The sequence below is a fragment of the Oncorhynchus keta genome, chromosome 10, assembly GCF_023373465.1.
Source record: "Oncorhynchus keta strain PuntledgeMale-10-30-2019 chromosome 10, Oket_V2, whole genome shotgun sequence".
In the NCBI taxonomy this organism is placed as follows: domain Eukaryota; kingdom Metazoa; phylum Chordata; class Actinopteri; order Salmoniformes; family Salmonidae; genus Oncorhynchus; species Oncorhynchus keta.
In genome coordinates, this window is record NC_068430.1 from 17,980,572 (window position 1) to 18,001,025 (window position 20,454).

Genomic DNA, 20,454 nt, shown 5'->3' on the forward strand with positions numbered 1-20,454 from the left:
CTCTCTATCCCCCTTCTCCCCCTCTCTCTATCCCCCTTCTCCCCCTCTCTCTCTATCCCCTTCTCCCCCTCTCTATCCCCCTTCTCCCCTCTCTCTACCCCCTCTCTCGATCCCCCTTCTCCCCCTTTATCCCCCCTTCTCCCCCTCTCTCTATCCCCCTTCTCGCCCTCTCTCTATCCCCTCTTCTCCCCCTCTCTCTTTCTATCCCCCTCTCTATCCCCCTTCTTCCCCCTCTCTCTATACCCCCTCTCTCTATCCCCCTTCTCCCCCTCTCCTCTAATCTTTCTCTCTATCCCCCCTTCTCCCCCATCTCTCCTCTCATCTCTCTCTATCCCTCCTTCTCCCCCACTCTCTCTCCTCTCATCTCTCTCTATCCCCCCTTCTCCCCCACTCATCTCTCTCTATCCCCCTTCTCCTCCACTCCCTCTCATCTCTATCTATCCCCCCTTCTCCCCCACTCTCTCTCCTCTCATCTCTCTCTATTCCCCCTTCTCCCCCTCTCTCTTCTCCCATCTCTCTCTATCCCTCCTTCTCCCTCTCTCTCTCTCCTCTCATCTCTCTCTATCCCCCTTCTTCCTCCTCTCTCTCTATCCCCTTCTCTCTATCCCCTCTATCTTTCTCTCTCTCTCTATCCCCTTCTCCCCCCTCTCTCTATCCCCCTTCTCCCCCTCTCTCTATCCCCCTTCACCCCCTCTCTCTCTATCCCCCTTCTTCCCCTCTCTCTCTATATCCCCTTCTCCCCCCTCCCCCCTCTCTCTATCCCTCCTCTATGTGAGTCACTCATATGTATATACTGTCCTCTATACCATCTACTGCATCTTGCCTATGTCGTTCGGCCATCGCTCATTCATGTATTTATATGTACATATTCTTATTCATTCCTTTACACTTGTGTGTATAAGGTAATTGTTGTGAAATTGTTAGGTTAGATTACTCGTTGGTTATTACTGCATGGTCGGAACTAGAAGCACAAGCATTTCGCTACACTCGCATTAACATCTGCTAACCATGGGTATGTGACCAATAAATCAAATCAAATTTATTTATATAGCCCTTCGTACATCAGCTGATATCTCAAAGTGCTGTACAGAAACCCAGCCTAAAACCCCAAACAGCAAGCAATGCAGGTGTAGAAGCACGGTGGCTAGGAAAAATTTCCTAGAAAGGCCAAAACCTAGGAAGAAACCTAGAGAGGAACCAGGCATTGTGGGGTGGCCTGTCCTCTTCTTGCTGTGCCGGGTGGAGATTATAACAGAACATGGCCAAGATGTTCAAATGTTCATTAATGACCAGCATGGTTGTATAATAATAAGGCAGAACAGTTGAAACTTGAGCAGCAGCACGGTCAGGTGGACTGGGGACAGCAATTATTGACTGTATGTTTGTTTTACTCCATGTGTAACTCTGTGTCGTTGTATCTGTCGAACTGCTTTGCTTTATCTTGGCCAGGTCGCAATTGTAAATGAGAACTTGTTCTCAACTTGCCTACCTGTTTAAATAAAGGTTAAATAAAATAAATAAAAATGGTCCTAGGGCTCAGGTCAGTTAAAACTGGAGCAGCAGCACGGCCAGGTGGACTGGGGACAGCAAGGAGTCATCATGTCAGGTAGTCCTGGGGCATGGTCCTAGGGCTCAGGTCAGTTGAAACTGGAGCAGCAGCATGGCCAGGTGGACTGGGGACAGCAAGGAGTCATCATGTCAGGTAGTCCTGGGGCATGGTCCTAGGGCTCAGGTCCTCCGAGAGAGAGAAAGAAACAAGGAGAGAATTAGAGAACGCACACTAAGATTCACACAGGAAACCGAATAGGACAGGAGAAGTACTCCAGATATAACAAACTGACCCTAGCCCCCCGACACAAACTACTGCAGCATAAATACTGGAGGCTGAGACAGGAGGGGTCAGGAGACACTGTGGCCCCATCCGAGGACACCCCACTTTGCCAAAGCACAGCCCCCACACCACTAGAGGGATATCTTCAACCACCAACTTACCATCCTGAGACACGGGTGAGTATAGCCCACAAAGATCTCCGCCACGGCACAACCCAAGGGGGGGGGGCGCCAACCCAGACAGGATGACCACAACAGTGAATCAACCCACTCAGGTGACGCACCCCCTGCAGGGACGGCAAGAGAGAGCCCCAGTAAGCCAGTGACTCAGCCCCTGTAATAGGGTTAGAGGCAGAGAATCCCAGTGGAAAGAGGGGAACCGGCCAGGCAGAGACAGCAAGGGTGGTTCGTTGCTCCAGAGCCTTTTCGTTCACCTTCCCACTCCTGGGCCAGACTACACTCAATCATATGACCCACTGAAGAGATGAGTCTTCAGTAAAGACTTAAAGGTTGAGACCGAGTTTGCGTCTCTAACATGGGTAGGCAGACCGTTCCATAAAAATGGAGCTCTATAGGAGAAAGCCCTGCCTCCAGCTGTTTGCTTAGAAATTCTAGGGACAATTAGGAGGCCTACGTCTTGTGACCGTAGCGTACGTGTAGGTATGTACGGCAGGACCAAATCAGAGAGATAGGTAGGAGCAAGCTCATGTAATGCTTTGTAGGTTAGCAGTAAAACCTTGAAATCAGCCCTTGCTTTGACAGGAAGCCAGTGTAGAGAGGCTAGCACTGGAGTAATATGATCACATTTTTTGGTTCTAGTCAGGATTCTAGCAGCCGTATTTAGCACTAACTGAAGTTTATTTAAAATGTATAGTGAAAACAATAGTGGTCCTAAAACGGAACCTTGAGGAACACCGAAATTTACAGTTGATTTGTCAGAGGACAAACCATTCACAGAGACAAACTGATATCTTTCCGACAGATAAGATCTAAACCAGGCCAGAACATGTCCGTGTAGACCAATTTGGGTTTCCAATCTCTCCAAAAGAATGTGGTGATCGATGGTATCAAAAGCAGCACTAAGGTCTAGGAGCACGAGGACAGATGCAGAGCCTCGGTCCGATGCCATTAAAATGTCATTTACCACCTTCACAAGTGCCGTCTCAGTGCTATGATGGGGTCTAAAACCAGACTGAAGCATTTCGTATACATTGTTTGTCTTCAGGAAGGCAGTGAGTTGCTGCGCAACAGCCTTCTCTAAAATTTTTGAGAGGAATGTAAGATTCGATATAGGCCGATAGTTTTTTATATTTTCTGGGTCAAGGTTTGGCTTTTTCAAGAGAGGCTTTATTACTGCCACTTTTAGTGAGTTTGGTACACATCCAGTGGATAGAGAGCCGTTTATTATGTTCAACATAGGAGGGCCAAGCACAGGAAGCATCTCTTTCAGTAGTTTAGTTGGAATAGGGTCCAGTATGCAGCTTGAAGGTTTAGAGGCCATGATTATTTTCATCATTGTGTCAAGAGATATAGTACTAAAACACTTGAGCGTCTCTCTTGATCCTAGGTCCTGGCAGAGTTGTGCAGACTCAGGACAACTGAGGTTTGGAGGAATACGCAGGTTTAAAGAGGAGTCCGTAATTTGCTTTCTAATAATCATAATATTTTCCTCAAAGAAGTTCATGAATTTATCACTGCTAAAGTGAAAGTCATCCTCTCTTGGGGAATGCTGCTTTTTAGTTAGCTTTGCGACAGTATCAAAAAGGAATTTCGGATTGTTCTCATTTTCCTCAATTAAGTTAGAAAAATAGGATGATCGAGCAGCAGTAAGGGCTCTTCGGTACTGCACGGTACCATCTTTCCAAGCTAGTCGGAAGACTTCCAGTTTGGTGTGGCGCCATTTCTGTTCCAATTTTCTGGAAGCTTGCTTCAGAGCTCGGGTATTTTCTGTGTACCAGGGAGCTAGTTTCTTATGAGAAATGTTTTTAGTTTTTAGGGGTGCAACTGCATCTAGGGTATTGCGCAAGGTTAAATCGAGATCCTCAGTTAGGTGGTTAACTGATTTTTGTCCTCTGGCGTCCTTGGGTAGGCAGAGGGAGTCTGGAAGGGCATCAAGGAATCTTTGTGTTGTCTGTGAATTTATAGCACGTCTTTTGATGGTCCTTGGTTGGGGTCTGAGCAGATTATTTGTTGCAATTTCAAACGTAATAAAATGGTGGTCCAATAGTCCAGGATTATGAGGAAAAACATTAAGATCCACAACATTTATTCCATGGGACAAAACTAGGTCCAGCGTATGACTGTGACAGTGAGTGGGTCCAGAGACATGTTGGACAAAACCCACTGAGTCGATGATGGCTCCGAAAGCCTTTTGGAGTGGGTCTGTGGACTTTTCCATGTGAATATTAAAGTCACCAAAGATTAGAATATTATCTGCTATGACTACAAGGTCCGATAGGAATTCAGGGAACTCAGTGAGAAACGTTGTATATGGCCCAGGAGGCCTGTAAACAGTAGCTATAAAAAGTGATTGAGTCGGCTGCATAGATTTCATGACTAGAAGCTCAAAAGACGAAAACATAATTTTTATTTTTGTAAATTGAAATTTGCTATCGTAAATGTTAGCAACACCTCCGCCTTTGCAGGATGCACGGGGGATATGGCCACTAGTGTAGCCAGGAGGTGAGGCCTCATTTAAAACAGTAAATTCATCAGGCTTAAGCCATGTTTCAGTCAGGCCAATCACATCAAGATTATGATCAGTGATTAGTTCATTGACTATAATTGCCTTTGAAGTAAGGGATCTAACATTAAGTAGCCCTATTTTGAGATGTGAGGTATCATGATCTCTTTCAGTAATGACAGGAATGGAGGTGGTCTTTATCCTAGTGAGATTGCTAAGGTGAACACCGCCATGTTTAGTTTTGCCCAACCTAGGTCGAGGCACAGTCACGGTCTCAATGGTGATAGCTGAGCTGACTACACTGACTGTGCTAGTGGCATCAGCTGATATCTCTAAGTGCTGTACAGAAACCCAGCCTTAAACCCCAAACAGCAAGCAATGCATGTGTAGAAGCATGTAACATCTGCTAACCATGTGTGTGTGACCAATAACATTTGATTTGATTTGATATGTGTGTCTGCTGTGTACTATTACTAGATGATGTCATTGTTACCTAAGGCAGTCTACCCTCTGATCAGCAGAGAACGGACATCAAGATGGTAGCGTGCAGTGTTGTATGTGTTTGTGTGTGTGAGTGTGAGAGAGTTTCTCTGTGTTTGTGTGTATGAGAGAGAGAGAGAGAGAGAGAGAGAGAGAGAGAGAGAGAGAGAGAGAGAGAGAGAGAGAGAGAGACAGGGAGAAAGAGAGAGAGAGAGAGAGAGAAGAGAGAGAGAGAGAGAGAGAGAGAGAGGGGGGGGGCATAGTATTCAGACAGAGTTTGCAGGCTGACTGATGGTTAGAAATCCCACTTCTCTTTGTGGCTTTGTGAAACTGTCCCCTCAGCTGTAAAGCGCAGAGCAGAGTCACCCAGGGTTAGTGTCAGACAGTGACCACACTCAGACTCTGCAACATGGTGGCTAAAGCCGTCCGTTTCATCTACAGCAGGAGGTGTAAAGGTAAAACACAGGCAACGGTGTGTGTGTGTGTGTACAGTTTTGTGTGTGTGTACAGTTTTGTGTGTGTGTGTACAGTTTTGTGTGTGTGTGTACAGTTTGTGTGTGTGTGTGTGTGTGTACAGTTTTGTGTGTGTGTACAGTTTTGTGTGTGTGTGTACAGTTTTGTGTGTGTGTGTACAGTTTTGTGTGTGTGTGTACAGTTTTGTGTGTGTGCTTGTGTGAATGCTGATAATTACAATTTTTTATTTTGTATTTATTTATTTGCAAGAAAATACAGAACAGTATGAGGAAGGTTTAAAAGGTGAACAAGAAGAACATGAGCAGCAGAGGTAGAAACCCACAGGGACCCAGAGGCTCCACCCCCTTTCAATGTTTACAAAACAAAACCATACAAAAATAACAATCCCATTTTTTTGAAAAGATAAATAAATCTTTGGAGATTTACACAAATAAGAAGGGAAACAGATGGTGAATAAGGGAGAAAGAAGTACAATAAATAATCACAATAAAAGGTAATAGGCGGAGAAGTTATTGGGATTAGGAGTTAAGTGGAATGTGTGTGTGTGTGTGTGTGTGTGTGTGTGTGTGTGTGTGTGTGTGTGTGTGTGTGTGTGTGTGTGTGTGTGTGTGTGTGTGTGTGTGTGTGTGTGTGTGTGTGTGATGTTTGAGGGGGTTCATTAAATCTTAAGGCCTCTTGTCTGCGAGGCAGCTATGAGAGTGTGGCATTAGTCTGTCATCTGTCAACACTAATCCAGTTTATTATCATGCGTGTTTGTAAATGTGTTGTCAAGACTTGAAACGCTGCCTTCACATTCACTCAGGATCTTCTGCTCTGCTTGGCATGGCCTCTCTCTCTCTCTCTCTCCACACACACACACATACACCAACACATACACACCTATCCATAACAGTACTGTGGGATAAAAGGTTGGTAGTTTAAAACATCATAATTCAATATGTCCACTGAGTGTGTCTACACTGAGAGGAAGCCATTCATTTCAGGCCAGACTTGAGTGTTGGGAGGGAGGAAGGGAGGGAGGGAGAGAGGTGGAGGGAGGGAGGGAGGGAGAGAGGTGGAGCGAGGGAGGGAGGGAGGAGGAGCGAGGGAGGGAGGGAAGTGGAGCGAGGGAGAGAGGTGGAGTGAGGGAGAGAGGGAGGAGGAGCAGCGAGGGAGGGAGGGAAGTGGAGCGAGGGAGGAGGAGCAGCGAGGGAGGGCGGTGGAGCGAGGGAGGTGGAGCAAGGGAGGGAGGGAGAGAGGTAGAGCGAGGGAGGGAGGGAGGGAGGTGGAGCGAGAGAGGGAGGGAGGTGGAGCGAGGGAGGGAGGGAGGGAGGGAGGAAGAGCGAGGGAGGGAGGGAGGGAGGTGGAGCGAGGGAGGGAGGTAGGTGGAGCGAGGGAGGGAGAGAGGTAGAGCGAGAGAGGGAGGGAGGGAGGGAGGTGGAGCGAGGGAGGGAGGTGGAGGGAGGGAGGTAGGTGGAGCGAGGGAGGGAGAGAGGTGGAGCGAGAGAGGGAGCGAGGGAGGGAGGTGGAGGGAGGGGAGGGAGGTGGAGCGAGGGAGGGAGGGAGAGAGAATGGAAATGAAAAGTGAAAAGCCAGAATAAAGGACTGTCTCAGGAGATGTCTGGATATGAGGAGGAGGAAAGGAGGAACACACACAGTCTGTAAATATACCCAGAGAAACCAGATCAGCTCTCCATGCTCAGTGTACTGTAAGACTGGCCACGGTCACCAGACTGGCCACGGTCACCAGACTGGCCACGGCCTCCAGACTGGGGACGGTCACCAGACTGGCCACGGTCCCCAGACTGGCCACGGTCCCCAGATTGGCCACGGTCCCCAGACTGGCCACGGCCTCCAGACTGGCCACGGTCACCAGACTGGCCACGGTCACCAGACTGGCCACGGCCTCCAGACTGGGGACGGTCACCAGACTGGCCACGGTCCCCAGACTGGCCACGGTCCCCAGATTGGCCACGGTCACCATTAAACTCAATGTGTCATCATATCTCAGCTGTTTCAGAAAATATCTCCATTCTATTCTCTGATTGTGAGTGACCAGTTATTCATTCTCAGAATGTTATCTTTGAAGGGTGCTGGTAATATAAAGAAGGAGTTTTTTTGTGAGCCAATCACATGGCATACTCCAACTGATTGGCTAATAAAGTGTTTATTTATGATGATGTTGTAGATGATGATGATGATGATGATGATGATGTCCAGTGCACCCATAGCCACAAACTAGCCCTCTCCCTCTCCCAGTGTGTCTGAAGATGTCTAACCCCCCCCTCCTCTCTGTAGAGATCCGTGCCCAGCTGGTGGAGCAGTTCAAGTGTCTGGACCAGCAGTGTGAGCTGAGAGTGCAGCTGCTGCAGGACCTGCAGGACTTCTTCAGGAAGAAGGCGGAGGTCGAGATGGACTACAGTCGTAACCTGGAGAAACTGTCTGAGAGGTTCCTTACGAAGACACGTAGCACCAAGGACCACCAGCTCAAGTAAGACAGGCACACACACACACGAATGACATGCACGAATGACATACACGCATGCACACACACACTCTACCACTCTTGTCTGTGCTGTAAATCCAACGTTGCATAAGCAGCTTCGGGAGACATGAGCTAACTGATAGTATCTGGAGAGGGTTTGACTACAGACACACGGCCTCACCGGCTTCACCCCACTACATTCATACATGGTGCGGCAGGGTAGCCTAGTGGTTAGAGAGTTGGACTAGGAACCGGAAGGTTTCAAGTTCAGACCCCCGAGCTGACAAGGTACTAATCTGTCGTTCTGCCCCTAAACAGGCAGTTAATCCACTGTTCCTAGGCCGTCATTGAAAATAAGAATTTGTTCTTAACTGACTTGCCTCCAGCAGCACCTTGATCTTCTGCACATATTCTGTCAGACCTGAGCCCTGACAGTAAATCTCAGTAAGACCAAAATAATGGTGTTCCAAAAAAGGTCCAGTTGCCAGGACCACAAATACAAATTCCATCTAGACACTGTTGCCCTAGAGCACACAAAAAAACTATACATACCTTGGCCTAAACATCAGCGCCACAGGTAACCTCCACAAAGCTGTGAACGATCTGAGAGACAAGGCAAGAAGGGCATTCTATGCCATCAAAAGGAACATAAAATTCAACATAACAATTAGGATCTGGCTAAAAATACTTGAATCAGTCATAGAGCCCATTGCCCTTCGTGGTTGTGAGGTCTGGGGTCCGCTCACTAACTAAGACTTCACAAAACAACAAATTGAGAATCTGCTTGCAGAATTCTGTAAAAATATCCCTGGCGTACAACGTAGAACACCAAATAATGCATGCAGAGCAGAATTAGGCCGAGACCAGCTAATGATCAAAATCCAGAAAAGAGACGTTAAATTCTATAACCACCTAAAAGGAAGCGACTCCCAAACCTTCCATAAATAACAAAGCCATCACCTACAGAGAGATGAACCTGGAGAAGAGTCCCCTAAGCAAGCTGGTCCTGGGGCTCTGTTAACAAACACAAACACACCCCACAGAGCCTCAGGACAGCAATACAATTAGACCCAACCAAATCATGAGAAATCAAAAAGATAATTACTTGACACATTGGAAAGAATTAACAAAAAATCAGAGCAAACTAGAATGCTATTTGGCCCTAAACAGAGAGTACACAGTGGCAGAATACCTGACCACTATGACTGACCCAAACTTAAGGAAAGCTTTGACTATGTACAGACTCAGTGAGCATAGCCTTGCTATTGAGAAAGGCCGCCGTAGGCAGACATGGCTCTCAAGAGAAGACAGGCTATGTGCTCACTGCCCACAAAAGGAGGTGGAAACTGAGCTGCACTTCCTAACCTCCTGCCCAATGTTTGACCATATTAGAAATACATATTTCCCTCAGATTACACAGATCCACAAAGAATTTGAAAACAAATCCAATTTGGATAAACTCCCATATCTACTGGGTGAAATTCCACAGTGTGCCATCACAGCAGCAAGATTTGTGACCTGTTGCCACAAGAAAAGGGCAACCAGTGAAGAACAAACACCATTGTAAATACAACCCATATTTATGCTTATTTATTTTCCCTTGTGTACTTTAACCATTTGTACATTGTTACAGCACTGTATATATATATATATATATATATATATATGTAATTTGACATTTGTAATGTCTTTATTTTTTTGAAACTTCTGTATGTGTAATGTTTACTGTTAATTTGTATTGTTTATTTCACTTTTGTATATTATCTACCTCACTTGCTTTGGCAATGTTAACACATGTTTCCCATGCCAATAAAGCCCCTTGAATTGAAATTGAATTGATAACAGCCTGGTCATCCCTGGACAGAGTATACAGTGGGGCAAAAAGTATTTAGTCAGCCACCAATTGTGCAAGTTCTCACACTTAAAAAATATGAGAGAGGCCTGTAATTTTCATCATAGCTACACTTCAACAATGACAGACAAAATGATTAAAAAAATCCAGAAAATCATATTGTAGGATTTTTATGAATTTATTTGCAAATTATGGTGGAAAATAAGTATTTGGTCACCTACAAACAAGCAAGATTTCTGGCTCTCACAGACCTGTAACTTCTTCTTTAAGAGGCTCCTCTGTCCTCCACTTGTTACCTGTATTAATGGCACCTGTTTGAACTTGTTATCAGTATAAAAGACACCTGTCCACAACCTCAAACAGTCACACTCCAAACTCCACTATGGCCAAGACCAAAGAGCTGTCAAAGGACACCAGAAACAAAATCGTAGACCTGCACCAGGCTGGGAAGAAGAATCTGCAATAGGTAAGCAGCTTGGTTTGAAGAAATAAACTGTGGGAGCAATTATTAGGAAATGGAAGACATACAAAACCACTGATAATCTCCCTCGATCTGGGGCTCCACGCAAGATCTCACCCCGTGGGGTCAAAATGATCACAAGAACGGTGAGCAAAAATCCCAGAACCACACGGGGGGACCTAGTGAATGACCTGCAGAGGGCTGGGACCAAAGTAACAAAGCCTACCATCAGTAAACACTGTGTGTGTCCATGTTTCTGTGTGTCTCCATGTTTCTGTGTGTGTCCGTGTGTGTCCATGTTTCTGTGTGTGTCCATGTTTCTGTGTGTCTCCATGTTTCTGTGTGTGTCCATGTTTCTGTGTGTCTCCATGTTTCTGTGTGTTTCCGTGTGTGTCCATGTTTCTGTGTGTGTCCATGTTTCTGTGTTTGTCCATGTTTCTGTGTGTGTCCATGTTTCTGTGTGTCCATGTTTCTGTGTGTCCGTGTGTGTCCATGTTTCTGTGTGTCCGTGTGTGTCCATGTTTCTGTGTGTGCATGTTTCTGTGTGTGTCCGTGTTTCTGTGTGTGTCCATGTTTCTGTGTGTCCGTGTTTCTGTGTGTGTCCATGTTTCTGTGTGTCCGTGTTTCTGTGTGTGTCCATGTTTCTGTGTGTCCGTGTTTCTGTGTGTGTCCATGTTTCTGTGTGTCCGTGTGTGTCCATGTTTCTGTGTGTCCGTGTGTGTCCATGTTTCTGTGTGTCCGTGTGTGTCCATGCTTCTGTGTGTCCGTGTGTGTCCATGTTTCTGTGTGTCCGTGTGTGTCCATGTTTCTGTGTGTCCGTGTTTCTGTGTGTCCGTGTTTCTGTGTGTGTCCATGTTTCTGTGTGTCCGTGTGTGTCCATGTTTCTGTGTGTCCGTGTGTGTCCATGTTTCTGTGTGTGTCCGTGTTTCTGTGTGTGTCCATGTTTCTGTGTGTGTCCATGTTTCTGTGTGTGTCCATGTTTCTGTGTGTGTCCGTGTGTGTCCATGTTTCTGTGTGTGTCCATGTTTCTGTGTGTCCGTGTGTGTCCATGTTTCTGTGTGTGTCCATGTTTCTGTGTGTGTCCGTGTGTGTCCATGTTTCTGTGTGTGTCCATGTTTCTGTGTGTCCGTGTGTGTCCATGTTTCTGTGTGTGTCCATGTTTCTGTGTGTGTCCATGTTTCCATGTTTCTGTGTGTGTCCATGTTTCTGTGTGTGTCCATGTTTCTGTGTGTGTCCATGTTTCTGTGTGTGTCCATGTTTCTGTGTGTGTCCATGTTTCTGTGTGTGTCCATGTTTCTGTGTGTGTCCATGTTTCTGTGTGTGTCCATGTTTCTGTGTGTGTCCATGTTTCTGTGTGTGTCCATGTTTCTGTGTGTGTCCATGTTTCTGTGTGTGTCCATGTTTCTGTGTGTGTCCATGTTTCTGTGTGACCATGTTTCTGTGTGTCCATGTTTCTGTGTGTGTCCATGTTTCTGTGTGTCCATGTTTCTGTGTGTGTCCGTGTTTCTGTGTGTCCGTGTGTGTCCATGTTTCTGTGTGTGTCCGTGTTTCTGTGTGTGTCCATGTTTCTGTGTGTGTCCATGTTTCTGTGTGTGTCCGTGTGTGTCCATGTTTCTGTGTGTGTCCATGTTTCTGTGTGTCCGTGTGTCCATGTTTCTGTGTGTGTCCATGTTTCTGTGTGTGTCCGTGTTTCTGTGTGTGTCCATGTTTCTGTGTGTGTCCATGTTTCTGTGTGTTTCCATGTTTCTGTGTGTCTCCATGTTTCTGTGTGTGTCCGTGTTTCTGTGTGTGTCCATGTTTCTGAGTGTGTCCATGTTTCTGTGTGTGTCCATGTTTCTGTGTGTCTCCATGTTTCTGTGTGTGTCCATGTTTCTGTGTGTGTCCGTGTGTGTCCATGTTTCTGTGTGTGTCCATGTTTCTGTGTGTCCGTGTGTGTCCATGTTTCTGTGTGTGTCCATGTTTTGTGTGTCTCCATGTTTCTGTGTGTCTCCATGTTTCTGTGTGTCTCCATGTTTCTGTGTGTCTCCATGTTTCTGTGTGTGTCCATGTTTCTGTGTGTGTCCATGTTTCTGTGTGTCTCCATGTTTCTGTGTATGTCCATGTTTCTGTGTGTGTCCATGTTTCTGTGTGTCTCCATGTTTCTGTGTGTGTCCATGTTTCTGTGTGTGTCCATGTTTCTGTGTGTCTCCATGTTTCTGTGTGTGTCCATGTTTCTGTGTGTGTCCGTGTGTGTCCATGTTTCTGTGTGTGTCCATGTTTCTGTGTGTCCGTGTGTGTCCATGTTTCTGTGTGTGTCCATGTTTTGTGTGTCTCCATGTTTCTGTGTGTCTCCATGTTTCTGTGTGTCTCCATGTTTCTGTGTGTCTCCATGTTTCTGTGTGTGTCCATGTTTCTGTGTGTGTCCATGTTTCTGTGTGTGTCCATGTTTCTGTGTGTCTCCATGTTTCTGTGTATGTCCATGTTTCTGTGTGTGTCCATGTTTCTGTGTGTCTCCATGTTTCTGTGTGTGTCCATGTTTCTGTGTGTCTCCATGTTTCTGTGTGTGTCCGTGTGTGTCCATGTTTCTGTGTGTGTCCATGTTTCTGTGTGTCTCCATGTTTCTGTGTGTGTCCATGTTTCTGTGTGTCTCCATGTTTCTGTGTGTTTCCGTGTGTGTCCATGTTTCTGTGTGTGTCCATGTTTCTGTGTGTGTCCATGTTTCTGTGTGTGTCCATGTTTCTGTGTGTCCGTGTGTCCATGTTTCTGTGTGTCCGTGTGTGTCCATGTTTCTGTGTGTGTCCGTGTGTGTCATGTTTTTGTGTGTGTTCGTGTTTCTGTGTGTGTCCATGTTTCTGTGTGTCCATGTTTCTGTGTGTGTCCATGTTTCTGTGTGTCCATGTTTCTGTGTGTGTCCATGTTTCTGTGTGTCCGTGTTTCTGTGTGTGTCCATGTTTCTGTGTGTCCGTGTGTGTCCATGTTTCTGTGTGTCCGTGTGTGTCCATGTTTCTGTGTGTCCGTGTGTGTCCATGTTTCTGTGTGTCCGTGTGTGTCCATGCTTCTGTGTGTCCGTGTGTGTCCATGTTTCTGTGTGTCCGTTGTGTGTCCATGTTTCTGTGTGTCCGTGTTTCTGTGTGTCCGTGTTTCTGTGTGTGTCCATGTTTCTGTGTGTCCGTGTGTGTCCATGTTTCTGTGTGTCCGTGTGTGTCCATGTTTCTGTGTGTGTCCGTGTTTTCTGTTTGTGTCCGTGTGGGTACTTATGTTCCTTTGCCAACAGTGCCAGGTGGTGTTTTTGTGCTCTGAATACTCTGTGGAGTCTTGCAGTGTGTAACCTTGCCCATAAACAAGGACACACACAAACACACACAGCAGAGTGATTATCTTTCCCAGCGTTACGCCTGGTTCTGTAATTCCTCCTGTGGAGTGAGAGGAGAGGGGGGAGAGGAGATGGGTGGAGAGGGGAGGAGGTGTGGAGAGGAGATGTGTGGAGAGGGGAGGAGAGGAGAGGAGTGGAGAGGAGAGGGTGGAGAGATGGGTGTAGAGGAGATGGGTCGAGAGGTGAGGAGAGGGGAGAAGAGGGGTAGAGACAAGAGGGGAGGAGAGGAGAGGAGAGGAATAGTCCTGCAGGGCTTTTAATAATACCAGTAATCAACACTGATATGACAGGAAGAACATTCTGATTAAACAGAGACACAGTCAATGGTTAGAAGGAAGATTGAGGCTCGCTGTCAACGCTGTGTGTGTGTGTGTGTGTGTGTGTGTGTGTGTGTGTGTGTGTGTGTGTGTGTGTGTGTGTGTGTGTGTGTGTGTGTGTGTGTGTGTGTGTGTGTGTGTGTGTGTGTGTGTGTGTGTGTGTGTGTGTGTGTGTGTGTGTGTGTGTGTGTGTGTGTGTGTGTGTCTCGTGCCGTCCGTCACCAAAGCATCTCGCCTCTGTCAGATCCTCTTCCTGTCTTAACCCATAATACCCTGCTGTAATGTGTGGCCATAGTACTTCTGCAACACGCTCTATTTTACAGCGACGGCTTCAGCAAAAGCAAACTCCTTTGTCGGCAACTCTTTCGTCCACGCCAGTGTGTGTGAGATTGGCTGGGGAACGACGGCTGGCTGGTGGTATATTGTATATATAACCTACAGAAATTGGTTCAGTTATGGTCTATAAAAAAAAGGCCGACGTTTGTTCACTTAAATAAAAATTGTATAGTTTCCTATATCTAGTTTCTACAATGTATTTTTCTGTTAAATAAGTTGCTGATGGTACTGTTAGTGCTACTAGCAGTAGCAGTACCATCAGTAATACTAGTAGTAACAGTACCATCAGTAATACTAGCAGTAACAGTACCATCAGTAATACTAGCAGTAACAGTACCATCAGTAATACTAGCAGTAACAGTACCATCAGTAATACCAGCAGTAACAGTCCTGTCAGTAATACTAGTAGTAACAATACCATTAGTAATACTAGCACTAACAGTACCATCAGTAATACTAGCAGTAACAGTACCATCAGTAATACCAGCAGTAACAGTCCTGTCAGTAATACTAGTAGTAACAATACCATTAGTAATACTAGCACTAACAGTACCATCAGTAATACTAGCAGTAACAGTACCATCAGTAATACCAGCAGTAACAGTACTGTCAGTAATACTAGTAGTAACAATACCATCAGTAATACTAGCACTAACAGTACCATCAGTAATACTAGTAGTAACAGTACCATCAGTAATACTAGCAGTAACAGTACCATCAGTAATACTAGCAGTAACAGTACCATCAGTAATACTAGCAGTAACAGTACCATCAGTAATACTAGCAGTAACAGTACCATCAGTAATAATAGTAGTAACAGTACCATCAGTAATACTAGCACTAACAGTACCATCAGTAATACTAGTAGTAACAGCACCATCAGTAATACTAGCAGAAACAGTACCATCAGTAATACTAGCAGAAACAGTACCATCAGTAATACTGACACTAACAGAACCATCAGTAATACTAGCACTAACAGTACCATCAGTAATGCTAGTAGTAACAGTACCATCAGTAATACTAGCACTAACAGTACCATCAGTAATACTAACACTAACAGTACCATCAGTAATACTAGTAGTAACAGTACCATCAGTAATACTAGTAGTAACAGTACCATCAGTAATACTAGCACTAACAGTACCATCAGTAATACTAACACTAACAGTACCATCAGTAATACTAGTAGTAACAGTACCATCAGTAATACTAGCACTAACAGTACCATCAGTAATACTGACACTGACAGTACCATCAGTAATACTAACACTAACAGTAGCATCAGTAATACTAACACTAACAGTACCATCAGTAATACTAGCACTAACATTACCACCAGTAATACTAACACTAACATTACCATCAGTAATACTGACACGAACAGAACCATCAGTAATACTGACACTAACAGTACCATCAGTAATACTAACACTAACAGTACCATCAGTAATACTAGCACTAACAGTACCATCAGTAATACTAGTACTAACAGTACCATCAGTAATACTGACACTAACAGTACCATCAGTAATACTAGCAGTAACAGTACCATCAGTAATACTAGCAGTAACAGTACCATCAGTAATACTAGCAGTAACAGTACCATCAGTAATACTATCACTAACAGTACCATCAGTAATAGTAGTAGTAACAGTACCATCAGTAATAATAGTAGTAACAGTACCATCAGTAATACTAGCACTAACAGTACCATCAGTAATACTAGTAGTAACAGCACCATCAGTAATAATAGTAGTAACAGATCCATCAGTAATACTAGCACTAACAGTACCATCAGTAATACCAGCAGTAACAGTACCATCAGTAATACTGACACTAACAATACCATCAGTAATACTAGCACTAACAGTATCATCAGTAATACTAGCACTAACAATACCATCACTAATACTAACACTAACAGTACCATCAGTAATACTGACACTAACAGAACCATCAGTAATACTGACACTAACAGAACCATCAGTAATACTGACACTAACAGTACCATCAGTAATAATGACACTAACAGTACCATCAGTAATACTAGCAGAAACAGTACCATCAGTAATACTGACACTAACAGAACCATCAGTAATACTGACACTAACAGTACCATCAGTAATACTAACACTAACAGAACCATCAGTAATACTGACACTAACAGTACCATCAGTAATACTAGTAGTAACAGTACCATCAGTAATACTAGCACTAACAGTACCATCAGTAATACTAACACTAACAGTACCATCAGTAATACTAGTAGTAACAGTACCATCAGTAATACTAGTAGTAACAGTACCATCAGTAATACTAGCACTAACAGTACCATCAGTAATACTAACACTAACAGTACCATCAGTAATACTAGTAGTAACAGTACCATCAGTAATACTAGCACTAACAGTACCAGCAGTAATACTGACACTGACAGTACCATCAGTAATACTAACACTAACAGTAGCATCAGTAATACTAACACTAACAGTACCATCAGTAATACTAGCACTAACAGTACCACCAGTAATACTAATACTAACATTACCATCAGTAATACTGACACGAACAGAACCATCAGTAATACTGACACTAACAGTACCATCAATAATACTGACACTAACAGTACCATCAGTAATAATGACACTAACAGTACCATCAGTAATACTAGCACTAACAGTACCATCAGTAATACTAGCACTAACAGTACCATCAGTAATACTGACACTAACAGTACCATCTGTAATACTAGCACTAACAGTACCATCAGTAATACTAGTAGTAACAGTACCATCAGTAATAATAGTAGTAACAGTACCATCAGTAATACTAGCACTAACAGTACCATCAGTAATACTCGTAGTAACAGCACCATCAGTAATAATAGTAGTAACAGATCCATCAGTAATACTAGCACTAACAGTACCATCAGTAATACCAGCACTAACAGAACCATCAGTAATACTGACACTAACAGTACCATCAGTAATACTAGCACTAACAGTACCATCAGTAATACTGACACTAACAGTACCATCTGTAATACTAGCACTAACAGTACCATCAGTAATACTAACACTAACAGTGCCATCAGTAATACTAGCACTAACAGTACCATCAGTAATACTGACACTAACAGGACCATCAGTAATACTAGCACTAACAGTGCCATCAGTAATACTAGCACTAACAGTACCATCAGTAATACTAACACTAACAGTACCATCAGTAATAGTAGCACTAACAATACCATCACTAATACTAACACTAACAGTACCATCAGTAATACTGACACTAACAGAACCATCAGTAATACTGACACTAACAGAACCATCAGTAATACTGACACTAACAGAACCATCAGTAATACTGACACTAACAGTACCATCAGTAATAATGACACTAACAGTACCATCAGTAATACTAGCAGAAACAGTACCATCAGTAATACTGACACTAACAGAACCATCAGTAATATTTACACTAACAGAACCATCAGTAATACTGACACTAACAGTACCATCAGTAATACTGACACTAACAGTACCATCAGTAATACTAGCAGAAACAGAACCATCAGTAATACTGACACTAACAGAACCATCAGTAATACTGACACTAACAGTACCATCAGTAATACTAGTAGTAACAGACCATCAGTAATACTAGTAGTAACAGTACCATCAGTTATACTAGCACTAACAGTACCAACAGTAATACTAGTAGTAACAGTACCATCAGTAATAATAGTAGTAACAGTACCATCAGTAATACTAGCACAAACAGTGCCATCAGTAATACTAGCACAAACAGTGCCATCAGTAATACTAGCACTAACAGTACCATCAGTAATACTGACACTAACAGTACCATCAGTAATACTAGCACTAACAGTACCATCAGTAATACTGACACTAACAGTACCATCAGTAATAGTAGCACTAACAGTACCATCAGTAATACTAGCAGTAACAGTACCATCAGTAATACTAGCACTAACAGTACCATCAGTAATACTGGCACTAACAGTACCATCAGTAATACTAGCACTAACAGTACCATCAGTAATACTAGCACTAACAGTACCATCAGTAATACTAGCAGTAACAGTACCATCAGTAATACTAGTAGTAACAGTACCATCAGTAATACTAGCACTAACAGTACCATCAGTAATACTAGCAGTAACAGTACCATCAGTAATACTAGCACTAACAGTACCATCAGTAATACTAGCACTAACAGTACCATCAGTAATACTAGTAGTAACAGTACCATCAGTAATACTAGTAGTAACAGTACCATCAGTAATACTAGCATTAACAGTACCATCAGTAATACTAGCACTAACAGTACCATCAGTAATAATAGTAGTAACAGTTCCATCAGTAATACTGACACTAACAGCACCATCAGTAATACTAGCACTAACAGTACCATCAGTAATACTGACACTAACAGTACCATCAGTAATAGTAGCACTAACAGTACCATCAGTAATACTAGTAGTAACAGTACCATCAGTAGTACTAGTAGTAACAGTACCATCAGTAATACTAGCACTAACAGTACCATCAGTAATAATAGTAGTAACAGTTCCATCAGTAATACTGACACTAACAGTACCATCAGTAATACTAGCACTAACAGTACCATCAGTAATACTAGCACTAACAGTACCATCGTAATACTAACACTAACGGTACCATCAGTAATACTAGTATTAACAGTACCACCAGTAATACTAGTAGTAACAGTACCATCAGTAATACTAGTAGTAACAATTCTAGGAGTATTACTAGCAGAAACAGTACTAGGAGTAATATTAGTAGTAACCGCACTATAAGTAATACTATCAGTAACTTTACTATCAGTAATACTGGTAGTAAAGGTACCATCAGTAATACTAGCACTAACAGTACCATCAGTAATATTAGTAGTGACAGTACTAGGAGTAATACTAGCAGAAACAGTACTGGGGGTAATACTAAGCAGTACCAGTACTATACGTAATACTAGCAGTAACCTTACTATCAGTAATACTGGGAGTAACAGTACTAGGAGTAATACTAGTGGTAACAGTACTAGGAGTAATAGTAGTAGTGACAGTACTATAAGTAATACTATCAGTAACCTTACTATCCGTAATGCTAGTAGTAACAGTACCATCAGTAATACTAGCACTAACAGTACCATCAGTAATACTAGCACTAACAATACCATCAGTAATACTAGTAGTAACAATACTAGAAGTAATACTAGCAGAAACAGTACTGGGGGTAATACTAGCAGTACCAGTACTATAAGTAATACTATCAGTAACCTTACTATCAGTAATACTAGCACTAACAGTACCATCAGTAATACTCGTAGTAACAATACGAGAAGTAATACGAGCAGAAACAGTACTGGGGGTAATACTAGCAGTACCAGTACTATAAGTAATACTATCAGTAACCTTACTATCAGTAATACTAGCACTAACAGTACCATCAGTAATACTAGTAGTAACAATTCTAGGAGTAATATTAGTAGAAACCGCACTATAAGTAATACTATCAGTAATACTGGTAGTAAAGGTACCATCAGTAATACTAGTAGTGACAGTACTAGGAGTAATACTAGTGGTAACAGTGCCATAAGTAATACTATCAGTAATAGTACATGGCAGTTAACTCACTGTTTCAGTCCCGAACAAATTCTTATTTTCAATGACGTCCTAGGAACAGTGGTTTAAGTGCCTTGTTTAGGGGCAGAATGACAGATTTTTACCTTGTCATCTCGGGGATTCGATCTTGCAACCTTACGTTTACTAGTCCAACGCTCTAACCACTAGGCTACCTGCCTCCCCACTTGATCTGTTCTTCCCATAATATGGACTTTGTCTTTTCCCAAATAGGGCTATCTTCTGTATACCAACCCTACCTTGTCACAATGCAACTGATTGGCTCAAACACATTAAGAAGAAAATAAATTCCACTTTTAACAAGGCCCACCTGTTAATTGAAATGCATTCCAGCTGACTACCTCATGAAGCTGTTTGAGAAAATGTGCAAAGCTGTCATCAAGGCAAAGGGTGGCTACTTTTAAGTATATTGTTTCACACTTTTTTGTTCTTAAACATCTTGTCCAAACTTTTGACTGGTACTGTACACACGCACACGGACACACGCACACACCTCTTCTCTTCTCTTCTCTCCCCC

The 20,454-nt window shown here is 43.4% G+C and overlaps 1 protein-coding gene across 5 annotated transcripts in view; it reads left to right on the top strand.

Annotated features, from left to right (window-relative positions):
- LOC118389629 (SLIT-ROBO Rho GTPase-activating protein 2-like) overlaps nt 1-20,454 on the top strand; it is a 179,993-nt gene that overhangs the window by 101,820 nt on the left and 57,719 nt on the right. For all 5 annotated transcript variants that reach the window (XR_008144391.1, XM_052526582.1, XM_052526584.1 and 2 more), the window contains exon 3: nt 7,745-7,937. Coding sequence is in view for 4 of the 5 variants with exons in the window: in XM_052526582.1 (XP_052382542.1) it covers nt 7,745-7,937 (193 nt within the window). In the remaining variant the exon portion in view is untranslated. The remainder of the gene's footprint in view (nt 1-7,744; nt 7,938-20,454) is intronic.